At 43.7% G+C, this 13,993-nt stretch overlaps 1 protein-coding gene across 13 annotated transcripts in view; it reads right to left on the reverse strand.

Annotated features, from left to right (window-relative positions):
- The window catches only part of LOC119974015 (ERC protein 2), a 1,008,595-nt gene that overhangs the window by 382,434 nt on the left and 612,168 nt on the right, over nt 1–13,993 (reverse strand). For all 13 annotated transcript variants that reach the window (XM_038812801.1, XM_038812804.1, XM_038812800.1 and 10 more), the window contains one exon: nt 9,395–9,555. In XM_038812801.1, the coding sequence (XP_038668729.1) occupies nt 9,395–9,555 (161 nt within the window). The remainder of the gene's footprint in view (nt 1–9,394; nt 9,556–13,993) is intronic.

Below are 13,993 nucleotides of genomic sequence, written 5' to 3' on the forward strand. Positions count from 1 at the left end.
GGGAATGGGTCAAGGAACCGGGAGCAGAGTGGGTGACGATGGAGGAGAGTTCCTGCACAGGGACATCCCTCCAGGCTCTAGTCACAACCTCAGTCTCTCTCTCTCTCTCTCCCCCCCCTCCCCCAGCCAAATACTCGAGGAGCCCAGAGGAAGTAGCCACACTCCGAACATGGTGAGAAATGAGGCAAAACTTCAGTGTAACCAACATGTCAGCAATCGCCCCCATCTACAACAACCATAGGCTCACTCCAGCAATAATGGATGGCACCTTCAAAAAGTGGAGACAGGACAAGAGGACTCGATTAGGGACATGTACACTGACAGTAGAGTAGCAACCCTGGGAGAACCTATGGAGAGGTTCCAGCTACCAAGAGGGAATGACCCGAGATACATTCAAGTCAAAAACCTCCTCCGCAAAGAAACGACGACGTACCCCCAGATACCAGGACACTCACAAGTAGAAAGATTACTGAACGCGTGGAGCCTAAAGGAAAAAAAGTGTGGGGACATGCATGGGCGCCTGCTGGAGGAGAGAAGGAAAAAATGGGAGGAGAGAAGGAAAAAAATGGGAGGAGGAACTTGGCATAGAGATAGGGAGAGGACTCTGGATTGAAGCACTGCACAGAGCGAATTTCACTTCCATGTGCGCAGGTTTGAGCTGAACACAGCTAATGATGGTCCTAACCATAACTCGAAGGAGCAGGGTCTTCCCGGTGGAGGACAAATGCAAATGGTGCCAGGGAGGCTCGGCCAACCACACCCACATGTTCTCGGGGGTGACCCAGGCTTGTCGGATATTGGACACCCTTCTTCGAGGCCATGTCCAGGGTTCTTTTGATTTTGATTTGATTTGATTTATTATTGTCAGATGTATTAGTATGCAGTGAAAAGTATTGTTTCTTTCATGCTGTACAAACAACGCATACCGTACATAAGGTAGGAAGGAGAGACTGCAGAATATAATGTTGCAGTTATAGCAAGGTGTAGAGAAAAGATCAACTTAATACGAGGTAGTTCCATTCAAAAGTCTGATGGCAGTATGGAAGAATATGTTCTTGAGTCGGTTGGTATGTGACCTCAAACTTTGGTATCTTTTTCCTGACGGAAAGAGGTGGAAGAGAGTATGTCCGGGGTGCACGGGGTCCTTAATTATGCTGGCTGCCTTACTGGGGCAGCGGGAATTATAGATAGAGTCAATGGATGGGAGGCTGGTTTGCGTGATGGACTAGGCTACATTCACAAACTTTTGTAGTTTCCTGCAGTCTTGGGCAGAGCAGGCTCCATACCAAGCTGTGATACAACCAGAAAGAATGCTTTCTATGGTGCATCTGTAGAAGTTGGTGAGGCTTGTAGCTGACATGCCAAATTTCAAGTTGGTGGGCTTTCTTAACTATAGTGTCGGAATGGGGGGACCAAGACAGGTTGTTGGTGATCTGTACACCTAAAATCTTGAAGCTCTCGACCCTTTCTACTTCGTTCCCATTGATGTAGACAGGGGCATGGTTTCCACTACGCTTCCTGAAGTCGATTATAATCTCCTTCGTTTTGTTGACATTGAGGGAGAGATTATTGTCGTAGCACCAGTTCACCAGATTCTCTATCTCATTCCTAAACTCTGTCTCGTCATTGTTTGAAATCCGACCCACTACTGTCATCAGCAAATTTGAAAATGGAGTTGGAGGGGAATTTGGCAACATAGTCAGAGGTATATAAGGAGTATACTAGGGGGCTGAGGATACAGCCTTGTGGGGCACCGGTGTTGAGGATGATCGTGGAGGAGGTGTTGTTACCTATCTTTACTGATTGTGGTCTGTGGGTTACAAAGTTCAGGATCCAGTCACAGAGGGAGGAGCCGAGGCCAAGGCCACGGAGTATGGAGATGAGTTTTGTAGGAATGATGGTGTTGAAGGCTGAGCTGTAGTCGATAAATAGGAGTCTGACATAGGTGTCTTTGTTATCTAGGTGTTCCAGGGTAGAGTGCAGGGCCATGGAGATGGTGTCTCCTGTGGACCTGTTGCAGCGGTAGGCAAACTGCAGTGGATCAAGGCAATCTGGGAGGCTGGAGTTGATTCATTGTGGGATCAGCCAGAGCTCTTCATGGGGAGGGGTTGAAGACAATAAAAAGAATGCGAGTTACGAGCCAGGAGGGACAAATCCACAAGCGACCGGTCCGATGGCAAGCTGAGCCCAAACCTAATTGTATATATGTGTCTCGGCCATATTGGGGAATACAAAATATTTACGCCAGTTAAACGGGAGTCAGGGCCAGAGTTGTTATGTAGATACTCACTTGTAAATACCTGTCGGTTTTTGCATGTTATTTTTTTCCTGATAATGTATAATTTATAATTTGGTAGATATAAAATATGAAAACTCAAGAAAAAACAGTTTTAAAATATTGTGGTGTTCTTAAAGATGAATTCCTGGGCAGCACGGTGGTGCAGTGGGTTAGCCCTGCAGCCTCACAGTGCCGAGGTCCCAGGTTCGATCCCGGCTCTGGGTCACTGTCCTTGTGGAGTTTGCACATTCGCCCCCTGTTTGCGTGGGTTTCGCCCCCACAACCCAAAAGATTTGCGGGGTAGGTGGATTGGTCACGCTAAATTGCCCCTTAATTGGAAAAAATGAATTGGGTCTCTAAATTTAAAAAAGAAAAAGATGAATTCCCACCATGAAGTTGCAATGATGTCATCAAGTTGTCCAAGCAGACAATCACATTAAAGAATTCTCACAGACAGTACATCAGGAAACGAAAAGCAGTAAAATCAAATCCCTTCTCAGAAACGTTATGCAGGACAAAGGAGAGATTGAGTCAAGCACAAGGGGTGAAGATAGAAGTTGAAATATGAAAAATCTTTAATTTTAAAAATGTAGAATATCTAGTAATTAATCATAAAGGAGACATTTCACAATATTCCATCTAATTTTTCAGGGTTAGCCTTGCATTAAAACCTAGTTATGGCTATTGAATAAGACTTCATAGGGTTTCTAACAGTGGTATAAGAATGGAAAAAGGGAAGTTCTGACGAGAGCATTTGATTTTTACAGATTTGCTGGTTTGGGGTGGGGCTACACTGCGCAGCCAATGGCATGCATCCGTGTTTGTGCTAACTCCTGAAGTTGCGGTCAGATTCAGAGTGGTAATGACGATGAACGATGAACCCTGACACTCCATCATCACAACCCCCACAAATTGAAGGCCAATAAACACTGCAATAATGTCATGGCAACCACACTTTGTTTTAAATTGATTTGGGTTTTACTGCCAAATAAACGACCACTATCCTTGGGATGCATTCTTATTCACAGAAGTTTTACTGCTTTCTGTCCATTTGCTGGATCCTTTCACGTAAGAATTTCCTCACTTTACTCCAATACATTTCATCTGCACCATGAACAAAGCCTTTGTTTGGGTTTCCTCTAATCTTTACAATGTTTGCAAGCCTGTGTGAAAAGAGTTGGTCAAGGACTGTTGTCTTACAGCGCTTAGGTGCAAACACTATCATAGACTTTTTAAAGAACGTGGTTTTTTTTTAAGAACGTCTGCTACAATTCAAATAACATCCTGTGGAAGTCACAGTTGTATCAACATCCTGCTGTTTTGTGTGTCATGAAGTATTTAACTGTGGATATGACTTTATGTTCCCAGCATGAATTCTACAAACGAACTACTTGAGGGCAATTCCCTTTCTGTAGAGCATATTCCAGTTCCAGATGGACAATCCAAAAGAAAGCAATTAGAAATGTTATACATGCACATTGATACATTTTCCTGATCAATTGAAATGATGGCCCAGAAGCTGGTTTTACAACATGACATAGTAAACAGATTTCAGGAATTATTCAAATTTAAATTGATATTTCAGTGACATCACAATAACATGCAAAGTGAATTAGTATAATATTTTGGACATTACCTCCTATCTGCACAGGGTGATGATTCAAAATTCTTTGTAATTATTCCAGTAGTGAATGTCTTGTACAAAACATGCATATTTCAAATATTATCCAAAATAATTAAAATAATCAATATTAATTGTATTACCCAGTCGTACTTCTGAAGATGCTAAATTTATATGTGGCTGTTTTGAAAATTCTTGAAAATATATTATTTAATAGAACTGACCTCCACTGCGTTAATGTTCATCGGTTTTCTTTACCTACTGACCCCTTACAAACCCAGCTGGCTACAATTGTTTCCTCATGGCTTCATCCATTTTCAGTCTCAGGGAAAGTGATGAGTCTTATAGCGAGGCAGCTTTAGTGTTAAACAGACCAACTTCGAATCACAGTCTCATACTTAGACCCTTTTTAGAAGGAACGTTTAATAGCTTTGGCTTTATTATACGAGGAAGGAAAGAAATTCATTTAGGGGAGGAAGCCACTTCTTAAGTACACCACCTGGTGGGTCAAGTTAGGACTAACATTCACCGTGTCCATCAACCCGCCTGCAGGCCAGTACAAAATATTAGTACCAGTGGGTTGTTAAAACATAGCAACTGAACACGATTTGTCTGAAATGGGTACAAGCACAGGCTGAAACAGAAAGTTTCAAGAACCGGAGTTGTGCCAAAGTCAAACATTCCAGCAAATTTTAACTCCAATGCAGCCTGAAAAATACTGCTCCAAATAACCCAAAAATCTCCGTATTAACAGGAAAACTCTACTGAAAAATTTGTTTGTAGAAAAACAGTAGAGCGTGGGGTGGTGGTGGCACAGAGGTATCGTCACTGGATAGTAATCCAGAGGCCCAAGCTGATACTCTGGTAACATGGGTTCAAATCATGGCAGCTGGTGGAATTAATATTCAATTAATTAATTTAACTGGAGTTGAAAGCGGATCTCGGGAATAATGACAATGAAAAAATGATTGATGGTTGTAAAAATCCATCTGGTTCACTAACTTCCTTTACAGAAGGAAATTTGCAATCGTTATTCTGACCTACATGTGACAGCCTTAACTGCTCATTGAAATAGTTATTTTCCTTGCAAAACTCAAAGCATAATGTCCATTAGATGTGATTCTGTGATTGAACAACATTTGCTAAATAATCATCAGTGTGCTAAAGTGTATGCTGGCATCAAATCTAAGATTCTCAGCCAGGCTCTGAGTGTGGTGCATTTGTTTGTACTGGAAGCAACATATATTAATACAGAAGGCCCTGTTATTTTCAGTCAGAATTAACATATACACACATTGCACCTAGTTCAGCTAAACAAAATAAGTGACAGTTATTCCTCAGTTATTGACCAGAATCAGGCTACCTGGCTTAAATTTCAAACAATGCTTGGACGCTAACTGTCTGCCACCATCAACTGGTGCATTTTCCATGCCAATTACTCTATTAGTTCAATTCCCGTACCAGCCTCCCCGAACAGGCGCCAGGATGTGGCAACTAGGGGCTTTTCACAGTCACTTAATTTGAAGCCTACTTGTGACAATAAGCGATTTTCATTTCATTTCTATTGATCCAAGTCCACTTGCCAACTAATCAGCACTCTCTTCTCATACAGTGTAAATTTGCTGTTTGCCCTTACATTGGAATTCTTGCGCATTGTCCTGATGAGTGCAAGAGTAAAGGCTTCGACAACATGACTCTTGTCTTCAACAATGCCCTCTGAAATGGTCTAGCAAGCCACTCAGTTCAAGGACAATTAGGGATGGACAACAATTGCTGTACTTGCCAGCAACACCCAAGTCCCATGCAGAATTTAAAAAAATAAATACATACCTCAGTCTGGATCAGGCCACTCATAGCTAATGTAAGCACTTCAAACTTGAGAGCAATAGGGCTACACATGGCCTTATAAATGAACTAGCTAAAAACCAGACAACATTTTTTTTATACCACAAAATAGTCTAATTGCAAGTATTTCCTTTTACAGGCCGTGTTCATAGTTTTTGAGTTTATGGGAAAATACACAAGAGATGCTTAGTACTACCCAGGGATAATTTGGAAAAAATACAGAACTGAGCTGGAACTCAGTTAGTGCAGCATTATCTGCTTTCTATTCTCATAGTCAGAGTGCTCTAAAGTGATGATAATGCAGTACAAAGAATGTGAAAATGTAACTGAACTGGGATTGGAAAGACATCATTCTCCCAAAATGAAGCCCCAAGAGCCTCTTCATAATAATCTTTTCAGATGCATCATTTCAGCATCTGTCAGCAACGGCCAGAACAGGAAGATGATTGGAAAATACAAATATGAATTTAAAGGTCAGGTAAACAAAAATTACAGATTTTAATTTGACACATTTTTTGACACCTTTATTAAGGCAATCGCAAGGTGTTGCCATTTTTGTAGTTTTACCTTAATTTCACACTGTTAAGATTTAGAATATGCTAAAACCAAGCAGGATATGACGCCAGGTGAAAAATAAAAGTAAAAGTAAATGCTCAGCCTAGTCGACTTTCTGGGCACTTTATCAATTTATTGTACGATCTTTTTCATAGCAAAGAAGTCTGATCATTTCCATCTGCACTTGCAGAGGATAAACAATTTGTTAATTTGAGAAAGCATTAATCTGAGATAATAAAGCAATATGATTTTGGCACTGAAGAATGCATTTTAAGTTTTTAGACTTTTTCATAACAAGAGGAATAACTGAAGCCTCAGAATGTGTTAATGGTAGAAACCAATATTTTCAGTTTGATTGAATTAGCACTGCTTCTGAGTTAGAAATCCTACAGTGCAGAAGGAGGCCACCTGTCCCATCAAGTCAGCACTGGCCCTCTGAAAGAGCACCCAATTTAGGCCCACGCCCCCATCCCCGTAACTCTACCGTACCTTTTTAGACACTAAGGGGCAATTTAGCATGGCCAATCTACTTAACCTGCACTTCTTTGGACTGTGGGAGAAAACCGGAGCAGCCAGAGGAAATCCATGCAGACACGGGGAGAAAATGCAATCTCCACAGACAGTCACCCAAGGCTGGAGTTGAGCCCGGATCCCTGGCACTGTGTGGCAGCAGTGTTAACCACTGTGCTAGCAGGGATTTGTTGACAACCTTACTCAGCTATTAAATACAGTTTTCTCTGACTGAAAAGTTCTTTTTACAAATGATAAAAAGTGAAATGCAATGCATTCTACAAACCGTAAATCAGCCACTACATTAATTTTATAAGTTTCTGTGACCTAAAAATCCTACTTATTCCACAATTTCACTGAGCGTGTTCAGATTTAAAACAAGAGAGAATTTGTTGGTCTGTTCCTTTCCTTTGACAATCAAGTAATTTGAGAATTATCCAGTATGATGACTTTCACAAATCTTATAATTCCAACCGATGAAAAACTGGCTGGTTGACAACAACTGATGTTGACAACACGTTCAAGCTTCATACAACAAATGACTATTCATGCAATCTCATCAAAGAGGCACAAGTTAGTTTGACCAACACAACTACAATGACAACTCATTAAATTTTGTTTGAGAACACTCATGAAGAAAATCCTTGCAATGGTGGCAAATCGCCGAGGACAATGAAGCGTTCGCTAGATTACAGGGAAAATTTTAACGCACATTTGATCTTTGCAAAACCGCTTTGTCAATGTACGTAGGTCAGTCTGGCAGTCTTTAACCATTTATGACGAGACTGGTTTCCTCTTAACCCAAACAGAATAATGGAATAAGCATTTAAGTTGTAATTTCAGCATTAACTAAGTAAGATATCTACTATGTTGTGCAAAATTCACCAGCAACCAGCTCACTCACTATAAAGTGTGATTTTTCTTTTCTACAAGGCTGGCACAATTCCATTAAGAGCAAAATTAACAATACTAAAACAATACTGTGCATAACAATGAAAGCATTTCAACCAATGCTGGGGCAGCATGGTAGCATAGAGGTTAGCGCAATTGCTTCACAGCTCCAGGGTCCCAGGTTCGATTCCCGGCTTGGGTCACTGTCTGTGTGGAGTCTGCACATTCTCCCCGTGTGTGCGTGCGTTTCCTCCCACAGTCCAAAGATGTGCAGGTTAGGTGGATTGGCCACGCTATGTTGCCCTTAGTGTCCAAAATTGCCTTTAGTGTTGGGTGGGGTTGCTGGGTTATGGGGACAGGGTGGGGTGTAGACTTGGGTAGGGTGCTCTTTCCAAGAGCCGGTGCAGATTCGATGGGCTGAATGGCCTCCTTCTGCACTGTAAATTCTATGATTCTATGATTTAATGTAAAAACTAAGCTAATCGAAAAAACATTTGGCTATATAACTACTGATGTAAAACATCCCAAAACACAAAATCTGACACTGATACACACAAGGCAGCATTAGAGCGATGAGTAAAATCTTCATAGATTGTAGAATTTACAATGCAGAAGGAGGCCATTCAGCCCATCGAGCAAGCACCGGCCATTGGAAAAAACATCCTATCCAGGCCCACTCACCCATCCTATCCCTCTAACTTTTGGACACGAAGGGGCAATTTAGCATGACCAATCCACCCAAACTGAACTTCATTGGACTGTAGGAGGGAATCGGAGCACCTGGAGGAAACCAACGCAGACATGCGGAGAAAGTGCAATCAGAAAGACAAACTATTGCAGATGGTTCTTAGAGAGATAAGAATGGAGCCATGCAAGGGCAATTCCACTCAATTTGAGGAGGGGTTTTGGGGGAGGAGGGTGTGATCAACCTTATCAAAAAGAGACAGTTAAGAAAGATATTTTACCTTTGTCACAGTCACATGGGATATGACCTATGACTTTGATAAAGGCCATTTCAGTGCTGTGACAGAAAGAATTTTGATAGAAGATTTTGAAACATGAAGTTCTAGGAAAGGTGGCCAAGGAAGGTGGCAAAACATTTAATGGCTTCAGATTAGATAGCTGGAGATGATTGGTAGTTTGCAAGGTCATGCGGTCTTGTTGATGAAGGGGTGGCAACAGCAGACTTTAAGTGGAGAGGCGCAATACCCGAGGAGAGGGAAACATGAATGACATCAGTCAACAGGGTGCCAGGATGGGAAGCTGGGTGGTCAATGGTTTGGTGGGAATAGAATCAAGGGAGCAAAAGGTGGATCTCATGGACAAGGGGAGGTCAGAGATGACAAGAGGAGATCCAGGAGAGAGGTGCACGTAAAGGACCAGGCCAGAGGAGAACGTTCGGTGAAGTTTGACCCAATGGGCAAAGGGAAGGAAGGGAAACAGCAGAGACACCCGAACAGATGGCCTCAAACCTAGTGACAAGAATGTCCAATATTTCACACTTGTGGTGACACCATGAATTGCTAGTAAAATAAAACTGAAAAATATTTTATCACAACTGAGAAACCACTGTCAATTTCATTTACAGTCAAAATAAAGTTGTTCTTATTTTGTCAGCACCTTTTGCTACTTTTACATGAAACATATAAAGAATTAATGTGATTAAGACAAATGATTGTTCAGTAAGTACTTACTTCATCTCTAGCACTTCTTCTAGCTGTTTTCTCCGTTCTATCCGTAGATTAGCAAGATGTGCCTCCCGTTCAGCTAGAGATTGCTGTGTTGAAGTCAGCTTGGCCTTGGTGGAGTCCAGTTCCTGTCTAGTCTTCTCAAGAGTAGCGATCAACTCTTCTAACTGGAAGTAGATGCACAGTAAAACTTCAAGTAATCTCTTAAATTCACAAACTAGAAATAATTCTGTGATCTACATCAAAAGAAATGATGCCATCACATTTTCTAAATTGGAAAATTCATGGCCGTGTCTAACACGAGTGGAGCTTTGTTTGCAGTTAACTAAAGATGCAGGCAACTAAAGACATAGGAAGACATTCAAATGGCCAATCTTTTTATTTAAATGTTTCTATATTTGAACATCAGGTATCAAGTAGATTACAAATTCATAAAAGCAGTAAGATAATGATCTAAGAATACCAACAGGTCACTGAGTGCTGACAGGGTTCCTTTGTAACCTCTGTTGTGTCAGAGGATGTGATGCCTTAGAAGTAAAGGAGAATTATATGATTTTACAAGCTATCTATCGAGGTGCAGTTTTGCTGTGTCCCTTTAAGGCCACAAGATGTAATGAAATAATGAAGCAAAATTGGTTCTTGTATTTGTGGTCACAACCATGTGGCAAAGAAATTTGCTTACTTGATACTTGAAGTGTGACGGAGGTAAACTAGTATTGATTGATTAAATCCAATTCAAAATTTCCAGATGAGAAGCAGATCATAAATAGATTGCACTTTGTCCCAAATCAATAGAAGAATCAACTAGACATAGACTGGGGGCGGGATTCTCCCATTCGGCGGCAGAGTGTCCACGCCGTCGGAAACGCCATCATGAACGGGCTGCTGGGAGTACCGATTCTGGCCCCCACGGCACTGGAGCAGTCCACGCCGCTCCAGCCTCCCATCCCGGCGCGAACAGTGCGCCGCGGGATCCACGCATGCGCGGGTTGGTGCAGAGGGCTCCCTCAATGCGCCGGCCCCGACGCAACATGGTGCGGGAGTTCAGGGGCCGGCATGGAAGAAAATAGGCCTGGGGAGCAAGAGGCCGGCCCGCTGATCGGTGGGCCCCGATCGCGGGACAGGCCCCGTCGGAGGCCCCCCCCCCCCCCGGGGTCAGAGCCTCCCTCCCCCACAGGCCGCCCCCCGACCCTGCGCGCAAAGTTCCCGCCGGCTGCCAGGTGGGACTCTGCCTTTTAGAGCAGCCGCTCAGCCCATCCGGGCCGGAGAATCGGCGGACCAGCCACGTATAGCGGCTCGCGACAGGCACCGCGTCAAACGCACCGCCGCTGATTCTCCACTCCACGGAGAACAGCGTGCTGGCATCGGGGCGGCGTGGCCCAGTTGCGGGGATTCTCTGGCCCAGTCCCGGGCTGGGAGAATCCCGCCCAAAGAATTTACAGTGCAGAAGGAGGCCATTTGACACATCAAGTCTGTGCCGACCCTTGGAAACAGCACCCCACACCTCCTCCCCATTCCCGTAACCCTGTCTAACCATTTTGGACACTAAGGGCAATTTATCATGGCCAATCCACCTAACCTGCACATCTTTGGACTGTGGGAGGTAACCGGAGCACCCGGACGGAACCCACGCAGACACGGGGAGACTGTGCAGACTCCACACAGACAGTGACCCAAGCAGGGAATCGAACCCAGGTCCTGGCGCTGTGAAGCAACAGTGCTAACCAATGTGCTACCATGCTGCCCAAACTTATGAATAAAAAGGATCCTAGCTCATGTGGACCCATTAGGTTTTCATCTCCTGCTCACACTAGATTAAATTCAGACCGGTGGTGATTGGGAAGGAAAAAATGAGCCTTTGTATAATAATACCATCAATACATTCATTGTAGAATAATCTCCTATTATCTTGAATTAAAAGCAAAATAGCCTAAATTTTCAACATCGATACTGATGATGACCCATTTAAAATAAATTAGTTCCTGTGACATCAAAATAATGCTGACTGGAAAATATATATTAGTACAAGAAAAAGGATGCTTGTGCCAACAAAAGTCACATCTATGAAATAGTGACATAAGATCCTCTTGGAAAAGGCCAACAAATACACATCCTTATGTTAGGTAGAGTTTTTTAAGCACCCTTGGGATCACCTCTATTTAACTTTCCATCTCTAGCATGCGCATCCCATTTTCTGTTCTCGGGCATTTCATCCAGTTAACCAAACACAAGAAGGCAGTCCGTATTGGCGAGCTGAACACTTTGAAGGTACGTTCACATAATTTAAGTGGTTTAACATAGTGTAATTTATCCTCCAATTTATAAAAATAGCTGATAAAGCATTGAGCAAGTAGTTTTTACATTCTTAGTCTGGTGTTTGACAGACTGGCCAACAATATCAAGATAAATAGGAGCCTTGTTTATTGGATTTTATCCACCTTTTATGTCATTTTGGCGCAACTATCAAGGGGAGAAATGGCCCAGATCTCTGGAAAAATCTCTGCTTTTATCACAACAGGGGTCAACAAATTGTCTGGAATAAGTAGAGCGTGTTTGGGAAGTGGGGGGTTTGCATGCGTTTTCACTAGCCTCCAGTTTTTAAAGGCAGTCTGTCCCTCCTAAGGGCGACTCACCGTGGAGAAGAAGACTGCAAAAAAAACCAAATGTTGAAGATCGAGGGCGAAGAAAAATGGAGCTGAAGGAGAGGGTTCCAGGGTTCAGGGATGCTATGTTGGAGAGGCACGAATCTCAAGGAACTCTAAGAGTCTATGCAGCAGTGCCAGAAATGTTTTTAATGACCTCATACAAATGGCCAAGACCAGTAGTCACAACACCCCTCGTACCCATCAAACCATCAGCCTCTCACACAGCTCAAGGCAGGGTGCAGCACGGTAGCATGGTGGTTAGCATCAATGCTTCACAGCTCCAGGGTCCCAGGTTCGATTCCCGGCTGGGTCACTGTCTGTGCGGAGTCTGCACGTCCTCCCCGTGTGTGCGTGGGTTTCCTCCGGGTGCTCCGGTTTCCTCCCACAGTCCAAAGATGTGCGGGTTAGGTGGATTGGCCAGGCTAAATTGCCCTTAGTGTCCTAAAAAATAAGGTTAATGGGGGTTGTTGGGTTACTGGTATAGGGTGGATACGTGGGCTAGAGTGGGGTGATCATTGCTCGGCACAACATCGAGGGCCGAAGGGCCTGTTCTGTGCTGTACTGTTCTAATTCTAATTCTAAGGCAACACACCCCTATCGGCATTTACAAGCACTCGGGACTCAATGCTGAACATTCACAAACTTCACCTCATCCACACCTTCCACAGATGTGAGCCTACACATACCCTCCAGCTATTCAACAATGGCAGGCACATCACCTACACAAAGTGCCACAAAATCATTGCCATTCTGACCTTTCTTGAGGGATACATTGGCTCATAACTGATGGGCAAATCAGAGAAGCTGACTGGGGAAGTCTCCACCGCCCCTGAGGCCACCGAGGATGACAGTAAATTACTGCAATCTGCCTTTCTCAGCTCCCTCCTCACTCTTGAGATTTGAAATGAAATGAAAGGTGCAGATGGTGAAACAATAGACTGCAATCTCTCCAGTCCCCTCCCTTGCCCCAACTCTCCCCTTCTGCGTTTATGCTTTAAACCCCAATGACTGCTGCCTGGCCAGCCCTAGTACACCCAGGAGGAGAAGAGAGAACAAACCAATACCCGAGATTAGGAAAGCACCAGCAATTGATCCGACACTTGCAGCCATCGGCTCAGGTATTGGTACTGCATGAGGTTTAGAGCCAAGTATGGAGTTGCGATCTGATGTTGTGCGTCTGTGGGTATAAGTGAACTAAAACCAGAATGAGGGAAATGATAGTTTGTGCACAAACTCCCAGAGAATGAGTTTAAAGACATGCTCTGCCATTGGGTCCCAAATGAGAACCTTGATGGGGAAGCACACAGGAGAGTGTTGATGAGCATGCACAAGATGTCAAGTCTGTTAGATAGCCTGGAATTGGCAAGGAGTATGGAGGAGAACTTGGAGCACATCCTTTCCAGTGTGAAATGGAGATCACCTACATGACAGCACTAACAGAAACAACTATGATTGACTGTTTGGTGGCAGCTATCACAGCTTCCACTGCAGCACTGGTGGAAGCCACCCAATACCAATGCTGCAGTGGCAGTTCAGACAGATCATGAGATCCTTGCAAGCCCAGTTTGGCACCATTCAGCCTCAAACTACTGCTCAGATTGCACAGCTCAAAGAGACACGCAGGCTCCAATAAATGTACTGCAACAGCTTATTAGGACTGCTGAGGTGTGGCCAGTGGAATGGCAAGGGCATCATGGCGCACGAGCCTACTGTCCTCTCTCAGGATAGCAACATATATACTCCACCACCATCTGCCGGCGCTCTTGCTGTTGCCATTTGGGGCATGATAGGGCAGGCCAAACTACTCACGAGCATCCTGCAAAGCCATCTACAGCCCGTCCCACTGAAAGCCAGCAGAAGATGGCTGGTAGGGCTAATTGGTGTATGCTGCTTGCATTGTGGCTGCAATAATTATATATAATTAGCGCCCACCAAAATGATGGTCTTGATAGCATCACAC

The sequence above is a fragment of the Scyliorhinus canicula genome, chromosome 11 (assembly GCF_902713615.1).
Source record: "Scyliorhinus canicula chromosome 11, sScyCan1.1, whole genome shotgun sequence".
Classification (NCBI taxonomy): domain Eukaryota; kingdom Metazoa; phylum Chordata; class Chondrichthyes; order Carcharhiniformes; family Scyliorhinidae; genus Scyliorhinus; species Scyliorhinus canicula.